The 26,862-nt window shown below is 37.5% G+C and overlaps 1 protein-coding gene and 1 pseudogene across 1 annotated transcript; one reads left to right on the top strand and one right to left on the bottom strand.

Moving 5' to 3' along the window:
• The window catches only part of LOC140322834 (uncharacterized), a 317,266-nt pseudogene that overhangs the window by 61,745 nt on the left and 228,659 nt on the right, over window positions 1-26,862 (bottom strand).
• Window positions 11,034-11,888, top strand: LOC140324842 (uncharacterized). The gene has a single exon (XM_072402968.1). It carries the CDS (start codon window positions 11,097-11,099, stop codon window positions 11,886-11,888), a length of 792 nt encoding a protein of 263 aa, XP_072259069.1. The 5' UTR covers window positions 11,034-11,096.

Genomic DNA, 26,862 nt, shown 5'->3' with positions numbered 1-26,862 from the left:
ATATATATTAGATTTTTTCAAAATCCAGTAAATTTTGGACATTTCTAACAGCAAACGTTTTTGATAAAACCAAAATTCAGAGTCCAATCAATTCTGATCACATTGGTCAAGAATGTATAACAACCAGCCGAATTAACCTCTTCACAGGATCGCTGCAGTAAAAGGATGTCAATGTTGTTACCCTGGATTGGCTGTTGCCAATGTGTCTGTTTGTTTCGTGTCTTCATTTCAGACTCCAAAACAAAAAATGTCAATACTTTTCTATACTTACTGTCAATACTTTTCTATACTTACTGTCATTATATTGCTATGAAAAAGTCCACTGTTATTTATAGTTTTTATTCATAGAAACTTCCAAATGCACTCTGTGAATTACTTTTGGAACTTTGGTTTGTATTTGTTGAAGCGATAAACTCACCATGCAAAAACAATCCATGGAAAACTTGACTGATATAGAGAATATTTTACTGTGAATTAGAACGAGTTCATGATGAGACGGGACTGATGAAAGATGGATCTCATAGCAAAAGTATTTATTGTAAGATACAAGATCAGTGGTGTGCAATGTAAAAAAAATTAAAGAATTCAATAATTATTCCGGGAAACACATTATCATTTTCCTACCAGAGTAAAAAGCAGCATAATTTAGACAGTAAATATTGAACATTATATGTGTGCATTGTGTGGATATTTGTATTTACATTTCCTTTGTCAGGAAGATCTGGTTTTGGAGCAAGCCTAAGAAATGTAAATTATAATTCTGAAGCTGATCACACCCTGGATCTGTACCAACAATGCCCGGCCTTACTGTGAGTTGCTGCTAACCCCTTCTATTATTATTAGTGGAAAAATACAATGACTAGTCAGTCACAAATGTGTTTATGCAATATTATTTGTTGTATCTAAAGACAAATCCATTTATCTTTACTTTCTTATTTCAAGGCAGTTTTCTCTAATTTCCTGTTATTTCTACAGGACACAGTGTAAAATTAAATATATCCTAGGTAATTATATATATATCCTTTGTAAATATTAATTTGTAATTTTTGGAAAAAAGCGTGAGAAACAGCAGAAAGGACAGGCATCGTCAAAATGTTGAGCTATAGGTTTGTTCTGGGATAAATTCAGTTCCAGAGGAGGCAGTTGAAGTAGGTGAGGTCCATTTACACTACATAATATTTCACTGTGTAAGCATTGCCATGGTAATATATGCTTACTGTACCACAATGATCTGTTGATCACAATGATCGATCCTGAAACTATATAAAGTTATGTGCTTTGTAGATACATTTTTTATAAAAAAAATAATAATTTTGCACCTAAATATGGATGCATATAAATATACCCTACAATCGGCACTCCAGGCCCATATTTTCATTTGCTCAGAACACCCAAAAATGCAACATATTGCACCTGAAAAGTCTATAGATTAGATGTCTGCCTTTTTTTTCCTTTTTTACACCTAGTAATCCTGTAAATAGCACACCATCCCTATTACTTTGTGTCTTTACTTATTTGTCCATGGTATCTACTGCATGTGGGAAATGGTTTTAACCAAGCTTGGACTTTAAACATGTCTGACTTTTTCACCTCTATTACTTGGTTGCTTGATGGAAAGAGTAGCTTACAAGCAAGAAATAACATTTTCTAAGTAGTCTTTTCTGTTCACGACATAATCAGAACATTACTGGTAGGTTTAACAAGTATTTTATGTACTTGCCAAATAAAATGTTGTTATCCTGAAGAAGAAAAGTAATGCAGCAACCAAATCTAAGGACTACTAATCTGAAATATTTATCTTTTTTTGTTTTAAACACACTTCAGTAAAAAATAGAACATAAATACCCAATATTCTGCTGGAAAATAAAGTAACTAAAAGGTCATTACTATCATTATTCCCTCTCTTGTTTTAGGCACTGATGTTACAATTACAGTAAGGATGTTTGTAAATGTACAACTAAAGGCTTGTTGTTTTTTTGACATAACATTTCTGACAAACTCTTGAGTTTTCAGTTTCAATAGAATTTTAAAATTCCTTGCAAGCATTGGGTTACTGTTTGTAAGATTCATCCAACATTACAAACTAACAAAACAAGACCATTGCCTGTTTCAGATGTTTTCAGCCAAAGTGTGTAATAATTCCATGTCTTTGAATTAAATACTACATTGTATTAGGTGAATATATTATTGGATATATTCCAGTCCAAGTCAACAGGGCCAATCTCTAAAGATTTAGTAGGAATTATATTACTCAAAATTTCCCTGTAGTTCCTACAGATTGTGAGGTAAAAAACTGAAGCTTGGATTCATGGAGTTCAATATAATATAATATATAATAGGCCTGGTTTATTAAAGCTATCCAAGACTACAGAGGATAGACTTTCATGTGAGAACATGGGTCATGCAGCAAACCTGTAGGACAGAAAAAAAGTCTGCTTTCCTGCTTTTAACATTTCTTGGCTAGTATGCAGACCACAGCCAATTTATGCAGCCTATAAGTGTCAGTGCTTCCATGGACAACATACAACAATTTGTACATCATATTACATAGTAGACATTTGTCTGTATCCTTCTTGTTGCTGATTCTACATAGTTTGTGCATTTTAGCAGACATGTGATATGTACATATAGTTTACCAACTCTTTTTAGACCGATCAGTAATCAATTTTGTGTTTTACTGAAGCAGAGCAGGCAAACTGTCTATCAGCACCTTTGGCTTGACTTGTGTGGATATGAAAGTTAAAGCTTGCTAATGAACAGCAGCAGGAAAAGGCAAAGAGTACAAGATAGCTTGCCTAAAGAAACATGAAGCACGGCACTGATACTTACCCAATGACTTCAGTTTTAAGCCACAGGCTTGTAACCAGTACAGAGATCAGAAAAATCAAGTTAGCAAAACAATAGGGTGGGACAGCCAGGCAATGACACCACAAGCTTTGGTAAAAGTTTTTTTGTCAATAATGTTTTTTTTCTCTGTACTATAGTTTTGTTATTAATTTCTCTGTATGTGTGAGGAGAGCCCAATGTTATTAACAATGTGTATGTTTTATACACCAGCAGATTTTAACTTATGCAAATATTGGGCAGTGAGCCCAATACCAGTACTAGTCAAGGTACAAATCACTGAGCTTTTTAATTGGTTAGTGGTTGCCAGGATGTTGGATTGCAACAACTCATGAAAATGTTCACCGCTTTATGCCTTCACCAAGAGTTTACTGCCCGATATTCTGATTATTACAAATGGCCCTCTGGGGGCTTTAAGCTAATGTTCACAAGGAGCCAGGAATTGCTGAACTTGCCAATCAAATGATTTACAAGGCAAATCTAAATTTTTACCTCAGTTTCTCCAAACTGAGTTGACATTTTATAAATATTTCAATGCAGCATCCATTTAAAAAAATACAATAACTCTTGTTAACACATATGACCATGCTTTTTTCATTGATGCAATGGAAACTGCATCAGGGGAAAAATAAGCATAGATGCTAATAAACTCAAACAGCAGCCACAAAACCCCTTTGTGCATTTCACGCCAAACCCACAGTTTTTAAACAATAATTTATTCAAAATTATTTTTAAAACTTGTTTTTTTAATTGTATATCTTGAAATGCTAAATTCTGCTTCATGTTTTCTCGTTATAATATAACATAGACATATAATTTTATATTTTCACATAAATCTTCACTCTCTTTACAGAGAATTTGGAGCAAGATGAGTAATTCAAAACAGAAGATGTTTTCATGTTCTGAATGTGAAAAGTCTTTTAGTGACGAAACAAAGCTTACCATTCACCAGAGGATTCACACTGAAGAGAAACCATTTAGATGTTCACAATGTAACAAATGTTTCAGATTAAAGGGAAATCTTACTGCACATCAGAGGATACATACCGGAGAGAAACCATTTGGATGTTCAGAATGTGACAAATGTTTCAGATTGAATGTGACAAGTGCTTTGCAAGAAAGGTAGATTTCACTAGACACCAAAGAATTCACACAGGGGAGAAACCATTTCAATGTACAGAATGTGGCAAGTGCTTCAGAACAGGTGGGGATTTTGCTAAACACAAGAGGATTCACACAGGAGAGTCGAAATTCAAATAGGAGTGTAACAAATGTTTTCCATCTAAAGGAGCTCTAACTAAACATCAGAAGATACACACACACAGTAGAGAAATCAAAGTATTGTACAGAATGTGACAATTGCATCACACAAATGATACAACTTACCCTTCACTGGATGATTCACATGGAAGAGAAACCATTTAAATTTTCAGAATGTGACAAGTGCTTTACACAATGGACACAGTTTTCCCTTCACCAGAGGATTCACACAGAAAAGAAGACATGTTCAGAAAGTAACAAATGTTTCTCTCATAAATCTAATATTGTTGTACATCAGGGAATAGAAAGTGTAATTCCTTCTTTATATTTCTTCATTAACTAACATAATTAAAGCATACAAAAAAATTGTTTTTTATTTTTTGTAAGCCAATTACTTTCATATTAAAAGGAGCATATACTCTGTTATTTTGTGTCTTTTTTTCATTTTGATTGATTTAAAGTTATTTTCATTTTTTTTTATTGGTAATACTTTATTTATGGTTGAAATAGAAAAGAATCACCCAGATGAAATAATTATATTAATGGCAAAGAATGGTCACACAATGTCCATGTATCAGCGATATCATAATCTGGCATAAAGTCAGAATCTTACCCCAAGTTTTTGTTTTCTGAGCTCAGATCTGATCTTGTAATTTTTCAATTTCAAGTTCTAATCAGATTTTTGGATTTCCCTCATGCACATCAATCACTGGTGGACATTCACAGATAGGTACATTAGTAAGACTTCCTAAGCCTAATTATTGTTTTATAAAGGGAGATATACTACGAGGGGGTGCTGAGAAGTTCCTGGCATTGCCCCCTTTCAGATGAAATAGAAAAATGAGTATGGGGGCATTTTACTGCCAGGGAAAGTCAGCAAAGGACATTCACATTTCTCCCCCAGTGTTTGTGACATCTCAGCGTGAATGTCCTTTGCTGACTTTCCCTGGAGAAACAAAAATTTCATGACGCCACGTAACTCCAACGATGTGAAAGTTGCTTGTGCCTCTGCCATCACTAAGAGAAAAAACAGTTCTAAGAATCTCAAAGACCTGATATTTGCACAGTTACATACTAAGATATTAGGCTGTGTTGCACCTCAAGATTGTTTATGAAAATGTAAATGTATATAGAGGTATATATATATGTATAAATATATAGATGTATTCATAGATGTATGACTAGGTATGTGTGGGTCCTAATAATTAGACTGTATCTAACTAGCATGAAACAATACAGTACAGAAATGCTGTGTTTTAACATGAAACCTGTGTTATCTTGATCTGGCCATAGGGCCTTCCTAGGGGGTCTCCAAGTGTAGGACTTCACAGAGTGACACACAGGTGATACAACAGCTGCCAGGAGACAAGACCTATTTTCCCATAACAAACAGATCACCAATATGGCCTTCAAAGGGCCATAAATCCATTCACCTGAGCAAACAGGAGATGGAGGGAAAAGTGAACAGATGGACTGGGGTGATGACCCAGCTGGACATTTATAGACCCCTAAACATAGATTCCAGCTGGATATTTTTATATCAAATTTAATTGGGAGGTCCATCAAATTACATTAACCAATCCCAATCTAGTGGGGTGTGTGCCAACTGATGGTCAGCGTACCAAACACACCCACTAACCAATCAAGGAGTCCCAATGTTACCTAATTGGAATGTAAAAAGGGGAACTGAGAGAATCTTGCTCTCTTGCTCTTGCTCTTCTCTCTGGCGGGCTGGTCCTCTTTGTCTCCTGAGGGTCTCCCTAGGTAAGCTGTTATGGGGTTATCTTCGGAAGGACGTAGGCTCCCAAGATACCCATTAACCTCTTAGCAGGTAGCTATAAGATATTCCTGATTATACTCTTATGGGTGTCTATAGTATTACTGCATTACTTTGCTGTTTTATAATTACTGTATTGTGTACTGAGGAGTTACTAGATTCTTACAGGGGTTTTCTTAATTAAACTGTTTGAATGACTAGCTATTATTTGTGAATGAACCTTCTTTAATTGAATATCTATATGCATTGATAGGGGATATAATTTCCATATTTATGCAGATAATTAGATAAAAAGGTACCTAAATAACAGCTGTCATTTGTCTTCACATTCATTTTTCCATTTCATCTGCAAGGGGGCAAAGCCAGGAACATCTCAGCACCCCCTTGTATATTATATATATATATTATTTATGCTGCTGTACAGTTATAATACATGTTTAACTATTTCCTTTTTACAGAATATAGGCCTACAATTAAAAAAAAAAATTCAATGCAAAAAATTGTGCCGCTTTTTGCATGGAAAAGAGGACAAAATTAGACCGCTAGGGGGGTAATCTTAGTGATAGCTAAATTACCAATAAGACTGAGATTTTAATGTGACTTTTAAAGGTAAACTTTAAAGAACAAATAAAATCAGTTAGGCTATGTTCAGATCTACATTAGCAAAACGCAGTGTTTAGTGCTTCCAACTGCTCACTCTGGAGGGCCAGGTGTCGGGAGAATTTCAGGCTAAAATGCTGGCTGTTACAGACGTCTGTATCAGATTATAGCATTATATGAACAGGAAGTTGAGCTAGTGACAGTAAAGAGAACGATGATGATGATATTACCGCTCTTTACTTCCTGTACTCATTCCCATAGTGTTGTTGGGCAGACATATGGTGGCTCACTTATTAAAGAGGTATGGTATGGTATGCAAGTACACTTGGCTGCCTTATTAACCACATGTGGGTTACCAAGGCACCTGGCCGCTCTTTTTTCCTCATCTGGGCTACTAATGAACCTGGCTGCTTTTTGTTTTTTGCCTGTGTTACTGATGCATCAGGTTGCCATGTTAGTAAATGCTGGTAAAGTATCTCACAGTGTACCATTTTAGTTAACAATATATATTAGATTTTTTCAATATCCAGTATATTTTGAACATTTCTAACAGTAAGCATTTTTTATTGAACCAAAATTCAGAGACTGATCATTTCTGATCACATTGGTCAGGAATTCCAAGTCTTAGTTAGAATTCTAATTCAGAATTCAGATTTGTAATGAGATGGTTTTAAAAGAAAATTTTGGGTGGAAAATCAAATATAATTGTTTCTCAATGTATAACAAGCAGCTGAATTAACCCCTTCACAGGATCACTGCAGCGAAAGGTTGTCAATGTTGTTGCCCTGGATAGGCTGATGTCAATGTGTCTGTCTATTTGTGTCTTCATTTCAGACTCCAAAGCAACAAAATTGCTGTGAATACTTTTCTATACTTACTGTCATTATATTGTTATAAAAAAGGCCACTTTTTTTGGATCTGTACAAACAATGCCCGGCCTTACTGTGAGCTGCTGCTACTCTCTTCTAATATTATTAGTGGAAGTACAATGACTAATCAGTAACATATTTGTTTATGCAATAAAACAATGCAATTTTAAAATGAGTGTATCCAAAGACAAATGCATTTATCTTTAGTTTTAGAGAGAACAGTTCAAGAGGAGACTGTCATTTCAAGGCAGTTTTCTATAATTTCATGTTATTTCTACAGAACATAGTGAAAAAGTAAATATCTCCAATGTATTATATTATGTTGTAATTATTCATTTGTAATTATTATTATTACAATCAATAGGGCAGAAGTAAACTTATTTAGGAAAGATGTGAGAAGCGGGTTCTTCTTTGCCGAAAGGACAGGCATCCCCAAAATATTGAGCTATAGGTTTGTGCTGGGATAAATTCAGTTCCAGAGGAGGCAGTTGAAGTAGGTGAGGTCCATTTACACTACATAATATTTCACTGTGTAAGCATTGCCTTGGTAATATGTGCTTATAGTACCACAATGATCTCATATCTATAGATACCTACAGATCCCAAATCTATAGAAAATTATGTCCTTTGTAGATAAATTATTTTTATTGATTATAAAAACAAAACAATTTTTGCACCTAAATATAAGTGCATATAAATATACCCTGCAATTGGCACTTCAGGCCCATATTTACATTTGCTCGGAGCATTCAGGAGCACTGAGACTTTTAAAAAATAATGTATCGCACAGTATTCAATAATTCTTTTAATTATAATCTAAGGTACAATTTTTAAAAATATTAAAATATTTTTTTCCCCACCGAAAATGCAACATATTGTACCATTTTATAAGTAGTCTTTTCTGTTCATGACATAATCAGAACAATACTGGCAGGTTTAACACGTATTTTATGTACTTGCCAAAGAAAAGGTTGTTATCCTGAAAAAGAAAAATAATGCAGCAACCAAATCTAAGGACTACTAAACTGAAATTTTTATCTTTTTTTTAAACACACTTCAGTAAAAAATAGAACATGAGTACCCACTATTTTGCTGGAATATAAAGTAACTGAAAGGTCATTACTATTATTATTCCCTCTCTTGTTTTAGGCACTGATGTTACAATTACAGTAAGGAATTTTGTAAATGTACAACTAAAGGCTTGTTGTGTCCCTGTTATATAAATGTTCCAGCCTTCTGTTTGTGTTTAGAGTTATTTAGGGTTATGCACCAATTGGCTTCCTACCTCTATAAAAGTTTTAAAAAGTTTTTGGGATCTTACTGTTTTCCGAGGTCATAGTTGGATGGGTTATCATGTACTTGTCCTGATTACCCAGAAGTCCTCCAGATTACTAGTTAAACTACACTCATCTCATCATACATTCATGCTTTGCATATCGATAGGAGTAGTACAGAGTGTTGAGTGGTGTAAGTTGTAGGAGAGGTATAGCTTTAAATAAACTTAAAAAAAATATATCAGCCAGAACAGAGGACCCAAATGGTGACTACAAAGTACAGGAAGTGTATCTAGGAATGCCGGGATTAAAGGTAGATTTTCCTAAATCTTAGGTATCTTCAATTTTAGGTAACCTGGTATTTAACCCTTAGGTCTTTAATTGTAATAAAGAGAGCCAATATTATTTATTTATTTTTTAATTAAATGTCTGTTGGTTTTCTTTGTCTTGGTATTCAAATGTTAATGAAGTATTACTGGACTGGTATCACAAGTTGAAACAAGTCGACACTGAACCTGAACTCAAAGACAATAGGGAATACTTCTTTTATTATTCAAATAATCCTTTCAGCTAACTCTGCCTATGGTAATGAATTGGGGAGGAGTGAATATAAGGTGAGGCAAAGCTTAGACTAGTAGAAGGACAAGAGGTAGAGAAAGAGGACAAGGAGAAGCTGAAGGATCCCAGTTTTAAATCACATAAGGTAAAATCTTTGTGTCATTTATAACTCTTGGATCATTCTTTTTTGACATTACATTTTTGACAAACTCTTGAGTTTTCAGTTTCAATAGAATTTTAAAATTTCATGCAAGCATTTGGTCACTGTAAGATTCATCCAACATTACAAACTAACAAGACTATTGCCTGTTTCAGATGTTTACAGCCAACGTGTGTAATAATTCCATGTCTTTGAATGAAATACTACATTGTATTAGGTGAATATATTATTAGATATATTCCAGAAGTCAACAGGGTCAATCTCTAAAGATTTAGTAGGAATTATATTACATAAAATGGCCCTGTAGTTCATACAGATTGTGAGGTATAAAACTGAAGTTTAGATCCATGGAGTGCAATATAATATAATATATAATAGGCCTGGTTTATTAAAGCTCTCTAAGACTACAGAGGATAGACTTTCATATGGGTCATGCAGCAAACCTATAGGACAGAAAAAAAGTCTGATTTCCTGCTTTTAACATTTCTTGGCTAGAATGCAGAGCACAGCCAATTTATGCAGCCTATAAGTGTCAGTGCTTCCATGGACAACATACAACAATTTGTACATTATATTACATACTGGACATTTGTCTGAATCCTTGTTGTTGCTGATTCTACATAGTTTGTGCATTTTAGCAGACATGTGATATGTACATATAGTTTACCAACTCTTTTTAGACTGATCAGTGATCAATTTTGTGTTCTACTGAAGCAGAGCAGGCAAACTGTCTATCAGCACCTTTGGCTTGACTTGTGTGGATATGAAAGTTAAATCTGGCTAGAGAACAGCAGCAGGAAAAGGCAAAGAGTACAAGATAGCTTGCCTAAAGAGATATGAAGCATGGCACTGATACTTACCCAATGACTGCAGTTTTAAGCCACAGGCTTGTAACCAGTACAGAGATCAGAAAAATTAAGTTAGTAAAATAATAGGGTGGGACAGCCGGGCAATGACCATGTTACATAGTTCAGCAAAAAACACCACATGCTTTGGTAAAAGTTTTTTTGTGAATAATGTTTTTTTTTTTTTTTAAATGTCTCTGTATGTGTGAAGAGTGCCCATTGTTAGCAACAGTGTGTATATTTTATACACCAGCAGATTTTAACTTAAGCAAATATTGGGCAGTGAGCCCAATACCAGTACTAGTCAAGGTTAGTGGTTGCCAGGATGTTGGATTGCAACAGCTCATGAAAATGTTCACCGCTATATACCATGACATGATGAGTTTACAGCCCAATATTCTTATTATTACAAATGGCCCTCTGGGGGCTTTAAGCTAATGTTCACAAGGAGCCAGCAATTGCTTACCTTGCCAATCAAATAATTTACAAGGCAAATTTTAGCTCCGGTTTGAATGTTCCAAATCTAAATTTTTACCTCAGTTCCTCCAAATAACTCAGAGTTGACATTTTATAAAAAGTTCAATGCAGCATCCATTAAAAAAATTACAGTCAAGCTTGTTAACACATATCAACATGCTTTTTTCATTGATGCAATGGAAACTGCATCAGGGGAAAAATAAGCATAGATGTTAAAAAACTCAAACAGCAGCCACAAAACCCCTTTGTGCATTTCACACCAAACCCACAGTTTTTAAACAATGATTTTTTCAAAATTATTTTTAAAACTTGTTTTATTAAATTGAAAAACTTTAAATGCTCTTAAATTCTGCCTCGTGTTTTCTCGTGTTATCCTATAATTTTATAATTTCACATAAATCTTAATTTTCTTTACAGAGAGTTTGGAGCAAGATGAGCCATGCAAAACAGAAAATGTTTTCATGTTCTGAATGTGAAAAGTCCTTTAGTGACAAAATAAAGCTTACCATTCACCAGAGGATTCACACTGAAGATAAACCATTTAAATGTTCACAATGTAACAAATGTTTCAGATTAAAAGGAAATCTTACTGCACATCAGAGGATACATACCGGAGAGAAACCATTTGGATGTTCAGAATGTGACAGATGTTTCAGAATAAAGGGAAATCTAACTGCACATCAGAGGATACACACTGGAGTGAAGCCATTTGGATGTTCAGAATGTGACAAGCGGTTTGCACATAAAGGCAGTCTTGATGACCACATAAAGATTCACACTGGAGAGAAGCCATTTAGATGTTCAGAATGTGACAAGTGTTTTTCAAAAAATGTATATCTTGTTCAACATCTGAAAATTCACACAGGGGTGAAACTATTTCCATGTACAGAATGTGACAAGTGCTTCAGTAAACAGGTGACATTAGCTAGACACAAGAGGATTCACACAGGGGAGAAGCCATTTCAATGTTCAGAATGTGACAAGCGGTTTACAAGGAAAGATCATCTGTATATACACCTAAAGATTCACACTGGAGAGAGACCATTTGGATGTTCAGAATGTGACAAGTGCTTTGCAAGAAAGGTAGATTTTGCTAGACACCAAAGAATTCACACAGGGGAGAAACCATTTCAATGTACAGAATGTGACAAGTGCTTTGCAAGAAAGTTAGATTTTACTAGACACCAAGTCAGGAGAGAATGGCTTAAGAAAATGATTGGTTAAGCTATATGGGATGATGGGTGAAGTAAAGAGTTAGGTGGGGTTAAAGGACAGTGGTATATAGGGCAGAGGTGGGAGGGCAGAGGTCAGAAAAATTTTGAAGAGCAGAGGTGAAATTTGATTTACCTTATGGCGTCTGTGGAAGATTTGTTGGAACGGATCAGGTGCAGCGGTTCACGGTGTCCAGTGGCTGGAGTCGCGGATGGAGAATTTAGGGCCGGGGCTTGAGCAGGACGGCCAGTCGGGTCCGCTGTGCTCTGGACAGGCACAGTTGTCAAGGCCGCCTGTGCGCCTCAGCCCCAGTTTGGCCCCTGGGGTCCAGCGCCCCCTTAGGAGCCCCAGACGGGACCCTCCGTGCCCTCCCGCAAGCAGGGCACCTGTGAGTGGCGGACGGGCCGGGAGGAATCCTCGTCGAAGGCGGGACCCCGGAGCAGATGAGTCCCCGGGTCTGCCTGTCAGGCCTCGGTCTGCTCGCAACATTGAGCAGGAGCGTGCCAGCCATTTCTGTGGAGCAGACTGGTGGCGGGAACGAGGCACAGCGTGGGAGTGTGTGGCGGGCGGGACCAGATCGTGGCCTATCGGTGGTCGGTCCCCCGGTGAAGAAGAGGGCTTCGTTGGTGGCGACCAGTGGGAAGCGGATGGTCGGTGGAGAGTGCGCAGCAGAGGCATCGGTTCCTTGTGAGCTTCTACGGGAAGTGGGGCGGATGGAAGTGGCAGGCCGCACTTCCGGTTCTATGCCGGCGCTCGGATGTGACGTCAGGGCGCTGCGACCGGAAGTTCTGGACAGCGGGAACCCGGAAGCTGAAGAAAAGGAGGTGATTCACGGGGACATTCAATCGGAGGGCGAGCTGTCGACTTCAGAGGCGGATGTGGAGGACAGCGCTCCCAGGGACCCTTGTGGACCCTTGTGGATGCGCCTGATGACATCGGCAAGGTGGGGGTCGCAGTCCTTTCTTGGATCTGCCTGGGGAACGGGTGCGGCGCCCCCCCAGGCGGGGAAGCGAAAGGGATTTTGCTGGTTGTTTAATGAGGGAACGTGCCTTTTGCCGGCGCTTTAAACACGAATGTTCGGTTTGTGGTGGAGGTCATGCGGCCGCGTCGTACCCCAGAGGGGGGTTGGTGAATGACGGGATTGATCCGGAATTGTGTAAGGTGTGTTATACTTCTTTTGATGCCGCAGTGGCTTTGGTGCGTGCGGCGGGTAGAGGTTGTTTAATGGCAAAGGCGGATGTAGAGGTGGAGTTTCGGTTGCTGCCGGTGCATCCGGACAGTTTTAGGCTCTTGGGTTGTGAATGGAAGGGGGGCTTTTTTGTTGATAAGTGTCTTCCAATGGGCTGTGCTATTTCATGTGCGTTTTTTGAAGTTTTTAGTTCCTTTTTGGAATGGGTAGTGCGGGATGTGTCCGGTTTGATTTCCGTTATCCATTACCTGGATGATTTTTTGTGTGTTGGTCCTCCTGGTTCCAGGGTTTGTGCTACACTTCTGGGTACGTTGCAACAGGTTGCTGAGTCACTTGGTGTTCCGTTGGCAGCTGATAAAACAGAGTCGTCTCGGACGGTTTTGTGTTTTTTGGGGATTGTGTTGGATTCCTCTGCAATGGAGTGTAGGCTGCTGGATGAGAAGGTGGTTGGCTTGTGTGCAGCTGTGCGCAGGGCACATGGTTTGCGTAAGATTCGTCTGCGCGATTTGCAATCCCTGTTGGGCAAGTTGAATTTTGTGTGCAACATTATGCCAATGGGGAGAGTGTTCAGTAGGTGGTTGGCGGCTGCTACGGCTGGTGTTCGCTCTCAGGGGCATTTCATACAGTTGACCAGTGAATTGCGGGAGGATTTGCGAGTTTGGTTGCAATTTTTGGATTGTTACAATGGGAGAACGCTGTGGATGGCGGAGTCGGTATCTAATGAGGCCCTGGACTTGTTCACGGATGCGGCTGGGAGTACAGGCTATGGAGCCTATTGGGCTGGTCACTGGAGTGTGGAGGTTTGGCTGGATTCATGAGTGGAAGCCGGGTTGTGCAAAAACCTAGTGTTACTGGAGTTATTTCCTGTGGTGGTGGCCTTGGCAATCTGGGGGAAGGAGCTGGGTGGATCTCAGGGTTTGTTTACATTGTGATAATTTGGGGGTTGTGGGGGCGATTAATAGCAACACGGCTAATTTGCCCCCGGTTGTGCGGTTGCTTCGGCATTTGGTGCTGCTGTGTTTGTGCAATATTATTTATTTGAAGGCAGTACATGTGCCTGGGTGTGATAATGACATGGCTGATTCTCTTTCTCGCTTTCAATGGGTGCTGTTCCGGGAGCTGGTTCCAGGGGCGGATCGTCAGAGCATTCCTTGCCAGCTGGATCTGTGGACGATTGTCTAGCAGTGTTGGTTGGCATTATTTGTTGGTCGGTGGCAGAAGGAACGTGGAAGGCGTATGTACACAGGTGGCAAGAATAGTTTACTTTTGTGCAGCAGGAGGGTGCGGGGCTGGATGTGCAGCAGAGTTTGCTTATGCTTTTGTTGTTTTTGGCAGTTAATTTTCGGAGGGGTATCTCGGGTCATGTGATGGCTAAAAAGTTGTCTGCATTGGCCTTTTTAAGTTGGAAGGGGGGGTGGACCATACAAAAAGTTTTTTGGTTCGCCAGGCTTTAAAGGGCTACAAAAAAGGTGGGGAGAGATCCTCGGAGGCCGGTTTCTTTTGACATGCTGTTGGAGGTGTTGTTGAGTTTGGAGGGTATTTACGTGGACTCTTTTGAAGTTACCCTATTTCAGGCGGTGTTTACGGTTAACTTTTTTGCAGCCTTGCGTGTTGGGGAAGTAGTTAGTCCGAGCAGAGCTAAGTTTGGCGGCTTGTTTCAGAGGGATGTGTGTGTGCAGGGCTGTAGGGTGAGGATTTGGATATGGCGGTCCAAAATGGATCAAGGGGGGAGGGGTGCCTGTTTGCTCTTGGTTGCGTTACCAGTATTTGGTGGTGCGAGGGTCAGGGCAGGGACCTTTCTTTATACACAAAGACGGGTCTCCGCTGACGTGCTTTCAGTTTGGGGCTGTGTTTACAAAGTGTGTGAGGGCTACAAGTCGAAAAGCCGAGGAGTATTCATCACATTCTTTCAGCATCGGCACTACTACTGAGGCGGCTCAGTGGGGGTTGGGCGAGGAGGCCATCAAACGGATTGGTCGTTGGGAGTCCAATCGTTTTAAGTTGTACGTTCGGCTGCAGTTGCTGTAGGTGAGTATGTGGAGTGGTGGACGGTGCTTCCTGGGGGATTGTCTAAGTGGTATTACAGTAGTTACGGTTGGGAAGTGGGGTTTCTTGTGGTTTTCTGGTTGCATAGTTTTTCTTTTATTTTGCATTACAGATTCTAGGGAATGCCTGATTTGGATTCTGGGGCATTCCTTTGTTTATTGGGGAGCCCGTCGGGCGGAGGTGCGCTACAATGGGCGGCAATTGGGTTTTCAGCAGGGTGAAGCCAGAGTGCGGTGGATTGGAGTTCGGGGCATGCAGTGGAACCGAGTCCTTCCAGAAATCAACAGATACGTTCGTTTGGATCGTGCGCCTGATGTTTTGTTAATTAATGCAGGGGGTAATGATGTGGGGTCCAGGCCTATGCAGGATTTGTTGAAGGATATTAAATTCGATTTCTTACGTTTGCGGTCCGAGTTTCCTGACACGATCCTGATATGGTCTGAGATGGTGGCGAGACTGGCATGGCGGCGTGCATGATCTTTTGATTGGATGAACAAGGCAGGCATTAAACTTAACAAGGCGGCCAGTAAATTTGTTGTGAGGATTGGAGGGCTGGCGGTCCGTCATCAGGATTTGGAGGGTGAGCCCCATCTTTTCTTACGTGATGACGGGTGGGGACGGACCTTTGGATGTTGAGTCTGCAGTATGGCCTTTTGGGGGTCCATGATGCAGGATGGCCTGCAGCGGGGTCTTAAAGTGTGGAGGTGCACTCAAGCATAAGGTGTCATGCTTGTGGCGTGGTGGCGGTTTTTGGGGGTCCATGATGGTGGGGTTTTGGAACACTGGGTTGTATTGAGGCCCGGTGGGTTTGGTGGTATACCTGCGTGTTGTCCCCGAGCCGGTGTGTTAACCGCATCGGGGCCTAATTGTAGTGTGCAGGAATATCCAGAGGTAAGATGACTTTGCTATCCCCCTTTACTCGTGTCATGCATTGATGTGGCTTTGTAATCCTCATTATTGTTAGTTTCACCTGTTGCTGCAATGTTTTTGTGCATGGTCTGTAATGCCAGTTTCGGTAGTTTTAGCAATTCTTCAGCAATGTGTCATTTTTTCCACAAGTATTGAGTACAAATGTCTGCATGGTTTCCACACCAAACTCATACTTATCCCCCTCGTTGCCTTTGTTACATATTGGTATTTGAATGTATTATGTGCATATTCCTTTTCTGAATAAATTGTCATGATTTTATTTCTTTTTTTTTGTTTGTTTTTTTATAGCCTGACATTTGCACTCATGTTGATTTGCCCCCACATAACTCCTGTGTTCATTTGTAGTTGTGTTATAGGTTTGTTGTCATTGTGCTGTGCTGCCTGATCTTAGCACTATTGTATACAAACACACTTGCTGTACAAACTTGAGTGCATATGAGGCAAAACAAGCAATATACACAAAAAATATAAACTTACTTTAATGAGGACTGTTCAAAAGTGCAGTGCATTTTTCAACTGAAAACAGTTCAAGCGCACGTAGTGGGTCTGCTGTGGCGCACAACTATGAGCTACACGCTGCTGAAGTTTGGCGCAGAACTATGCGCATCAAACAACTGAAGTTTGACGCAGAACTATGTGCATCAAACAACTGAGTTTTAATAGGACAATTGTGCTGTTTTTAGCCTTACAATTAATTCAGAGGAAGGAACAGCTTAAAAACAATCAAAATTGTCTTTTTAAACTGTGTGTCCTGGGAGATTGGAAAGGAGATTACATAAGAACAAACCCCCAAAAAACAAACAACATCTTAGAAACAACTTTATTCAAAATAAATATTTGCTAAAAGTTCACAATAAGATATGAAAATATATCAAATTAAAACAAAAAAAAACACACACACACACATCACTAAACTTTACACTAAATGACAAAAAAATTAAAAAGAACAAACAAAACACATGTAAATCCACACTTCCAAAATAGTTAAAAAATGGCCCAACAAATTCAAAAAATACTTACCAAACCAATATGCAATTTTGCCCTATCGTGGGTGGAAAAAAAAAATATTTATGCAGGACAAACATTGAAGTGTTAAAAAAAAGCAGATATTTGCAATCAAACAATATGGCCACAAACACAATACCATAGCAATACCAATTGCACAATAGACATTTAAACATTCAAAGTAAAAACAAATAAAAAAGATGATATTATGATAATGGTAAGCAAAGTATCAAATGCAGCAACATAGATTAATTAGGATAACAAACAAAACAACAGCCCCTCCGAGAAAAGAAAAAGACAAAAGGAAAAAGCAAGTTAAAACACACCCTTATATATGCTCAAACTTCAACATATTTGTTTATGCAATAAAACAATGCAATTTTAAAATGAGTGTATCCAAAGACAAATGCATTTATCTTTAGTTTTAGAGAGAACAGTTCAAGAGGAGACTGTCATTTCAAGGCAGTTTTCTATAATTTCATGTTATTTCTACAGGACATAGTATAAACATAAATATCTCCAACGTATTATATTATTTTGTAATTATTAATTTGTAATTATTATTACTACAATTAATAGGGCAGAACTAAACTTATATAGGAAAAATGTGAGAAACGGGTACAGGCATCCCCAAAATATTGAGCTATAGGTTTGTGCTAGAATAAATTCAGTTCCAGAGGAGGCAGTTGAAGTAGCTGAAGTCCATTAACACTACATAATATTTCACTGTGTAAGCATTGCCTTGGTAATATGTGCTTATAGTACCACAATGATCTCATATCTAAAGATACCTATAGATCCCAAATCTAAAGAAAATTATGTCCTTTGTAGATAAATTATTTTTATTGATTATAAAAACAAAACAATTTTTGCACCTAAATATAAGTGCATATAAATATACCCTGCAATTGGCACTCCAGGCCCATATTTACATTTGCTCGGAGCATTCAGTAGCATTGAGACTTTTAAAAAATAATGTATCTCACAGTATTCAATAATTCTTTTAATTATAATCTAAGGTACAGTTTTTAAAAGATTAAAATATTTTTATCCCCACCGAAAATGCAACATATTGCACCTGAATAGTCTTTGGATTAGATGTCTGCCTTTTTTCTTTTTTTATACCTAGTAATTCTGTAAATAACACCAACCATTTCACTTTATGTCTTCACTTATTTGTCCATGGTATCTTCTGCATGTGGGAAATGGTTTTAACCAAGCTTGGACTTTAAACATGTCTGACTTTTTCACCTCTATTACTTGGTTGCTTGATGGAAAGAGTAGCTTACAAGCAAGAGATAACATTTTATAAGTAGTCTTTTCTGTTTACAACATAATCAGAACATTTCTGGCAGGTTTAAATTGTATTTTATGTACTTGCCAAAGAAAAGGTTGTTATCCTGAATAAGAAAAATAACGCAGCAACCAAATTTAAGGACTACTAAACTGAAATATTTATCATTTTTTTTGTTTTAAACACACTTCAGTAAAAAATAGAACATGAGTGCCCAATATTCTGCTGGAAAATAAAGTAACTAAAAGGTCATTACTATCATTATTCCCTCTCTTGTTTTAGGCACTGATGTTACAATTACAGTAAGGATTTTTGTAAATGTACAACTAAAGGCCCCTGTTATCTAAATGTTCCAGCCTTCTGTTAGTGCTTAGAGTTATTTAAGGTTATGCACCAATTGGCTTCCTACCTCTATAAAAGTTAAAAAAAAAATTAGGATCCTACTGTTTTCCGAGGTCATAGTTGGATAGGTTATCACGTACTTGTCCTGATTACCCAGAAGTCCTCCAGATTACTGGCTAAACTACACTCATCTCATCATACATTCATGCTTTGCATATTGATAGGAGTAGTACGGAGTGTTGAGTGGTTTAGGTTGTAGGAGAGCTATAGCTTTAAATAAACCTAAAAAAAATTATCAACCAGAACAGGGAACCCAAATGGTGACTACAAAGTACAGGAAGTAAAACTAAGAATGCCGGGACTAAAGGTAGATTTTCCTAAATCTTAGGTATCTTAAATTTTAGGTAACCTGTTATTTATCCCTTAGGTTTTTAATTGTAATAAGGAGAGCCAGTTTTATTTTATTCTTTTAATTAAATGTCTGTTGGTTTTCTTTGTTTTGATATTCAAATGTTAATGAAGTAGCACTAGACTGGTATCACAAGTTGAAACAAGGTGACACTGAAACTGAACTCAAAGACAATAGGGAATACTTCTTTTATTATTCAAATAATCCTTTCAGCTAAAATCTGCCTATGGTAATGAATTGGGGAGGAGTGAATATAAGGTGAGGCAAAGCTTAGACTAGTAGAAGGAGATGATTCACATGAAAGAGAAACCATTTAAATTTTTTAGAATGTGACAAGTGCTTTACACAATGGACACAGTTTTCCCTTCGCCAGAGGATTCACACAGAAAAGAAGACATGTTCAAAAAGTAACAAATGTTTCTCCCATAAATATAATCTTGTTGTACTTCAGGGAATAGAAAGTGTAAATTAAGATTCACACAGAAAAGAACACACAGAAAAAGGACAGAATTAGACCGCTAGGGGGGTAATCTTAGTGATAGCTAAATTACCAATAAGACTGAGATTTTAATGTGACTTTTAAAGGTAAACTTTAAAGAACTCTGTAATTCCTACTTTATATTTCTTCATTAACTAACATAATTAAAACATACAAAAAAAATGATTTTTGTTTTTTGTAAGCCAATCACTTTCATATTAAAAGTAGTGTATACTCTGTTATTTTGTGTCTTTTTTCATTTTGATTGATTTAAAGTTCTTTTCAATTTCTATTTATTGGCATTACTTTATTTATGGTTGAAATAGAAAAGAATCACCCAGATGAAATAATTATATTAATGGCAAAGAATGGTCATACAATGTCCATGTATCAACGATATCAGAATCTGGCATAAAGGCAGAATCTTACCCCAAGTTTTTGTTTTCTGAGCTCAGATCTGATCTTGTAATTTTTCAATTTCAAGTTCTAGTCAGAGTTTTGGATTTCCCTTACGCACATCAATCACTGGTGGACATTCACAGATAGGTACATTAGTGAGTCTTCCCAAGCCTAATTATTGCTTTATAAAGGGAGATATACTATGAGAGGTTGCTGGGAAGTTCCTGGCTTTGCCCCCTTCCAGATGAAATAGAGCAATGAGTGTGGGGGCATTTTACTGCCAGGGAAAGTCAGCAAAGGACATTCACATTTCTCCCGTAGTGTTTGTGACATCTCAGTGTGAATGTCCTTTACTGACTTTCCCTGGAGAAACAAAAACTTCATGATGACCTGTAACTCCAACAACGTGATACTTGCTTGTGCCTCTCCCATCACTAAAAGAAAAAACAGTTCTAAGAATTGCAAACACCTGATATTTGCACAGTTACATATGAAGATATTAGGCTGTCATATATCCTCACATTCATTTTTCTATTTCATCTGCAATGGGGCAAAGCCAGGAACTTCTCAGCACCCCCTTGTATATTATATATATATATATTATATATGCTGCTGTACAGTTATATTACATGTTTAACTATTTTTTTTTACAGAATATAGGCCTACAATTTAAAAAAATTTTAATGCAAAAAATTGTACCGCTGTTTGCATGGAAAAAAGGACAGAATTAGACCGCTAGGGGGGTAATCTTAGTGATAGCTACCAAGTTACCAATAAGACTGAGATTTTAATGTGACTTTTAAAGGTAAACTTTAAAGAACAAATAAAATCAGTTAGGCTATGTTCAGATCTGCATTAGTACAACGCAGTGTACTAGCTGGCTGTTACAGACATCTGTACCAGATTTTTTAGCATTATATCAACAGGAAATTGAGCTAGTGACAGTAAAGAGAACGATGATGATGATGATATTACCGCTCTTTACTTCCTGTACTCATTCCCATAGTGTTGTTGGGCAGACATATGGTGGCTCACTTATTAAAGGGGACTTTCAGATATCAAATAAGCCCCTCATTACACCAACCCATGGTATGCAAGTACACTTGGCTGCCTTATTAACCACATGTGGGTTACCAAGGCACCTGGCCGCTCTTTGTTCCTCATCTGGGCTACTAATGAACCTGGCTGCTTTTAGTTTTTGTCTGTGTTACTGATGCACCAGGTTGCCATGTTAGTAAATGCTGGTAAAATATCTCACAATGTACCAGTTTAGTTAACAATATATATTAGATTTTTTCAATATCCAGTATATTTTGGACATTTCTAACAGTAAGCATTTTTGATTGAAGCAAAATTAAGAGTCTGATCAATTCTGATCACATTGGTCAGGAATTCCAAGTTTGAGTTGGAATTTTAACTCAGAATTCAGATTTGTAATGAGATGGTTTTAAAAGAAAATTTTTGGTGGAAAATCACATGTAATTGTTTCTCAATGTATAACAAGCAGCTGAATTAACCCCTTCACAGGATCACTGAAGTGAAAGGTTGTCAATGTTGTTGCCCTGGATAGGCTGATGTCAATGCCCCTGATTCATCAAGCAGAATCGGATTATCGGTCGCGCATTCGTATTCGCGATCCGAAATCGTGCGCGATCGCGCTATTCAGCAACTGAAAAAGATTAGACCGCTAGGGGGGTAATCTTAGTGATAGCTAAGTTACCAATAAGACTGAGATTTTAATGTGACTTTTAAAGGTAAACTTTAAGGAACAAATAAAATCAGTTAGGCTATGTTCAGATCTGCATTAGCAAAACGCTGTGTTTACTGCTTCCAACTGCCCACTCTGCAGAGCCAGGTGTCGGGAGAATTTCAGGTTAAAATGCTGGCTGTTACAGACATCTGTACCGGATTTTTTTTAGCATTATATGAACAGGAAGTTGAGCTAGTGACAGTAAATAGAACGATGATGATGATATTACCGCTCTTTACTTCCTGTACTCATTCCCATAGTGTTGTTGGGCAGACATATGGTGGCTCACTTATTAAAGGGATATGGTATGGTATGCAAGTACACTTGGCTGCCTTATTAACTACATGTGGGTTACCAAGGCACCTGGCTGCTCTTTGTTCCTCATCTGGGCTACTAATGAACCTGGCTGCTTTTTGTTTTTTGCCTGTTACTGATGCACCAGGTTGCCATGTTAGTAAATGCTGGTGAAGTATCTCACAGTGTACCAGTTTAGTAAACAATATATATTAGGTTTTTTCAATATCCAGTATATTTTGGACAATTCTAACAGTAAGCATTTTTTATTGAACCAAAATTCAGAGACTGATCAATTCTGATCACATTGGTCAGGAATTCCAAGTCTAAGTTGGAATTCTAACTCAGAATTCAGATTTGTAATGAGATGGTTTTAAAAGATGAGTTTGGGTGATCACATATAATTGTTTCTCAATGTATAACAAGCAGCTGAATTAACCCCTTCACAGGATCACTGCAGTGAAAGGTTGTCAATGTTGTTGCCCTGGATAGGCTGATGTCAATGTGTCTGTCTTTTTGTGTTCGTCATTTCAGACTCCAAAGAAACAAAATGTGAATACTTTATATAGTTTTTATTCATAAAAACTTCCAAATGCACTCTGTGAATTACTTTTGGAACTTTGGTTTAGTACAATCTAGGGAAAAACTGACTGATAAAGAGAATCTTTTACTGTGAATTATAACGAGTTCATGATAAGATGGAACTGATGAAAGATGGATCTCATAGCAAAGTATTCATTGTAAGATACAAGATCAATGGTGGAAGCATGGCACTGATACTTACCCAATGACGTCAGTTTTAAGCCACAGGCTTGTAACCAGTACAGAGATCAGAAAAATCAAGTTAGTAAAATAATAGGGTGGGACAGCCGGGCAATGACCATGTTAACATAGTTCAGCAAAAAACACCACACGCTTTGGTAAAAGTTTTTTTGTCAATAATGTTTTTTTTCACTGTACTATAGGTTTGTTATTAATTTCTCTGTATGTGTGAAGAGAGCCCAATGTTATTAACAATGTGTATGTTTTATACACCAGCAGATTTTAACATATGCAAATATTGGGCAGTGAGCCCGATACCAGTACTAGTCAAGGTACAAATCACTGAGCTTTTTAATTGGTTAGTGGTTGCCAGGATGTTGGATTGCAACAGCTTATGAAAATGTTCACCGCTATATACTATGACATGATGAGTTTACAGACCAATATTCTGATTATTACAAATGGCCCTCTGGGGGCTTTAAGCTAATGTTCACAAGGAGTCAGCAATTGCTTACCTTGCCAATCAAATAATTTACAAGGCAAACTTTAGCTCCAGTTTGAATGTTCCAAATCTATTTTTTACCTCAGTTCCTCCAAATAACTCAGAGTTGACATTTTATAAAAAGTTCAATGCAGCATCCATTTAAAAATTACAATAGAGCTTGTTGACACATATCAACATGCTTTTTTCATTGATGCAATGGAAACTACATCAGGGGAAAAATAAGCATAGATGTTAATAAACTCAAACAACAGCCACAAAACCCCTTTGTGCATTTCACATTTGTTTCAAAATTATTTTTAAAACTTGTTTTTTTAAATTGTAAATCTCTAAATGCTCCTAAATTCTGCTTCATGTTTTCTCGTGTTATCCTATAATTTTATAATTTCACATAAATCTTCATTTTCTTTACAGAGAATTTGGAGCAAGATGAGTCATGCAAAACAGAAGATATTTTCATGTTCTGAATGTGAAAAGTCCTTTAATAACAAAACAAAGCTTACCATTCACCAGAGGATTCACACTGAAGAGAAACCATTTAGATGTTCACAATGTAACAAATGTTTCAGATTTAAGGAAAATCTTACTGCACATCAGAGGACACATACTGGAGAGAAACCATTTGGATGTTCAGAATGTGACAGATGTTTCAGATTTAAGGGAAATCTTACTGCACATCAGAGGATACACACTGGAGAGAAACCATTTGGATGTTCAGAATGTGACATTAATTGCTATGATCTCACCATTGAGCTTTAGAGATCCTCCTTAATCGCGCAGCTGAAATGTAATCGCCTTAATTGGCAGATTCGCGCTCCCTATTGTGAAGGCTGGAATCCAGCTGGCAGTGAGGCGAGTGTACGCGCACACTCGAGTCCGGGCCGCGGTAATCCGCGATCGATGGCCACGCGTACTTTCGCGCTTCCAGCGAGCGCAGATTTTATTGATGAATCAGGGGCAATGTGTCTGTCTTTTTGTGTATTTATTTCAGACTCCAAAGCAACAAAATGTGAATACTTTTCTATACTTACTGTCATTATATTGTTATGAAAAAGTACACTTTTTATAGTTTTTCTTCATAAAAACTTCCAAGTGCACCCTGTGAATTACTTTTGGAACTTTGGTTTAGTACAATCTATGGAAAAACTGACTGATAAAGAGAATCTTTTACTGTGAATTATAACGAGTTCATGATGAGATGGAACTGATGAAAGATGGATCTCATAGCAAAGTATTCATTGTAAGATACAAGATGAGTGGTGTGCAGTGTAAAAAACATTAAATAATACATTATCATTTTTCCATCAGAATAAAAAAGCAGCATAAAATTGACAGTAAACAATGGAAATGATACGTTTGTGCTGTGTGGATATTTGTATATACATTTTGTCAGTAGGATCCGTTTTTGGAGTAAGCCTAAGAAATGTAAATTATCATTCTGAAGCTGATCACACCTTGGATCTGTACAATGCCGACCGCTACTGTGAGCTTCTGCTACTCTCTTCTAATATTATTAGTGGAAGTACAATGACTAATCAGTAACATATTTGTTTATGCAATAAAACAATGAATTTTAAAATGAGTGTATCCAAAGACAAATGCATTTATCTTTGTTCAAGAGGAGGCAGTTGAAGTAGCTGAAGTCCATTTACACTACATAATATTTCAGTGTAGGCAATGCCTTGGTAATATGTGCTTATAGTACCACAATGGTCTCATATCTATAGATACCTATAGATCCCAAATCTATAGAATATTATGTCCTATGTAGATAAATTATTTGTATTGATTAAAAAAAAAAACAATTTTTGCACCTAAATATACGTGCATATAAATATACCCTGCAGTTGGCACTCCAGGCCCATATTTACATTTGCGCGGAGCATTCAGTAGCACTGAAACTTTTAAAAAATAATGTATCTCACAGTATTCAATAATTCTTTTAATTATAATCTAAGGTACAATTTTTAAAAAGATTAAAATATTTTTATCTGCATCGAAAATGCAACATATTGTACCTGAATAGTCTTTGGATTAGATGTCTGCCTTTTTTCTTTTTTTTACACCTAGTAATTCTGTAAATAACACCAACCATTTCACTTTATGCCCCTGATTCATCATTGAAATCCGCGATCGCGGGAAGCGCGATAATACGCGCCACCCGCGATCGCGGATTACCGCGGTCCGGGACTCGAGTGCGCGCGTCCACTCGCATCCTGAATCTGCCGGCCGGATTCCTGCCATGATTCCGGATCGCTAATACGAATGCGCGACCGATAATCCGATTTTGTTTGATGAATCAGGGGCTATGTCTTCACTTATTTGTCCATGGTATCTTCTGCATGTGGGAGATGGTTTTAACCAAGCTTGGACTTTAAACATGTCTGACTTTTTCACCTCTATTACTTGGCTGCTTGATGAAAAGAGTAGTTTACAAGCAAGAAATAACATTTTTTAAGTAGTCTTTTCTGTTCACGACATAATCAGAACATTACTGGCAGGTTTAACACGTATTTTATGTACTTGCCAAACAAAAGGTTGTTATCCTGAAAAGGAAAAATAATGCAGCAACCAAATCTAAGGACTACTAAACTGAAATATTTATCTTTTTTTTTTTTGTTTTAAACACACTTCAGTAAAAAATAGAACATGAGTACCCAATATTTTGCTGGAATATAAAGTAACTGAAAGGTCATTACTATTATTATTCCCTCTCTTGTTTTAGGCACTGATGTTACAATTACAGTAAGGAATTTTGTAAATGTACAACTAAAGGCTTGTTGTGTCCCTGTTATAAGAATGTTCAATCCTTCTGTTTGTGTTTAGAGTTAATTAGGGTTATGCACCAATTGGCTTCCTACCTCTATAAAAGTATTAAAAATTTTTTGGGATCCTACTGTTTTCCAAGGTCATAGTTGGATTGGTTATCATATATTTGCCCTGATTACCCAGAAGTCCTCCAGATTACTGGCTAAACTACACTCATCTCATTATACATTCATGCTTTGCATATCGATAGGAGTAGTACGGAGTGTTGAGTGGTTTAAGTTGTAGGAGAGGTATAGCTTTAAATAAACTTAAAAAAAATTATCAGCCAGAACAGAGGACCCAAATGGTGACTACAAAGTACAGGAAGTGTATCTAGGAAAGCCGGGATTAAAGGTAGATTTTCCTAAATCTTAGGTATCTTCAATTTTAGGTCTTTAATTGTAATAAAGAGAGCCAATTTTATTTTATTTTTTTAATTAAATGTCTGTTGGTTTTCTTTGTCTTGATATTCAAATGTTAATGAAGTAGCACTGGACTGGTATCACAAGTGGAAACAAGGCGACACTGAACCTGAACTCAAAGACAATAGGGAATACTTCCTTTATTATTCAAATAATCCTTTCAGCTAAAATCTGCCAATGGTAATGGATTGGGGAGGAGTGAATATAAGGTGAGGCAAAGCTTAGACTAGTAGAAGGACAAGAGGTAGAGAAAGAGGACAAGGAGAAGCTGAAGGATCCCAGTTTTAAATCACATAAGGTAAAATCTTTGTGTCATGTATAACTCTTGAGCCATTCTTTTTTGACATAACATTTTT

The sequence above is a fragment of the Pyxicephalus adspersus genome, chromosome 2, assembly GCF_032062135.1.
Source record: "Pyxicephalus adspersus chromosome 2, UCB_Pads_2.0, whole genome shotgun sequence".
Taxonomy (NCBI): domain Eukaryota; kingdom Metazoa; phylum Chordata; class Amphibia; order Anura; family Pyxicephalidae; genus Pyxicephalus; species Pyxicephalus adspersus.
Note: the sequence above shows the minus strand (reverse complement) of the source record. Positions and strands in the feature narration are given on the sequence as shown.

Coding starts and splice junctions, on each gene's coding strand:
- LOC140324842 (XM_072402968.1), top strand. CDS start 11,097: ATGAGCCATGCAAAACAGAAAATGTTTTCATGTTCTGAATGTGAAAAG.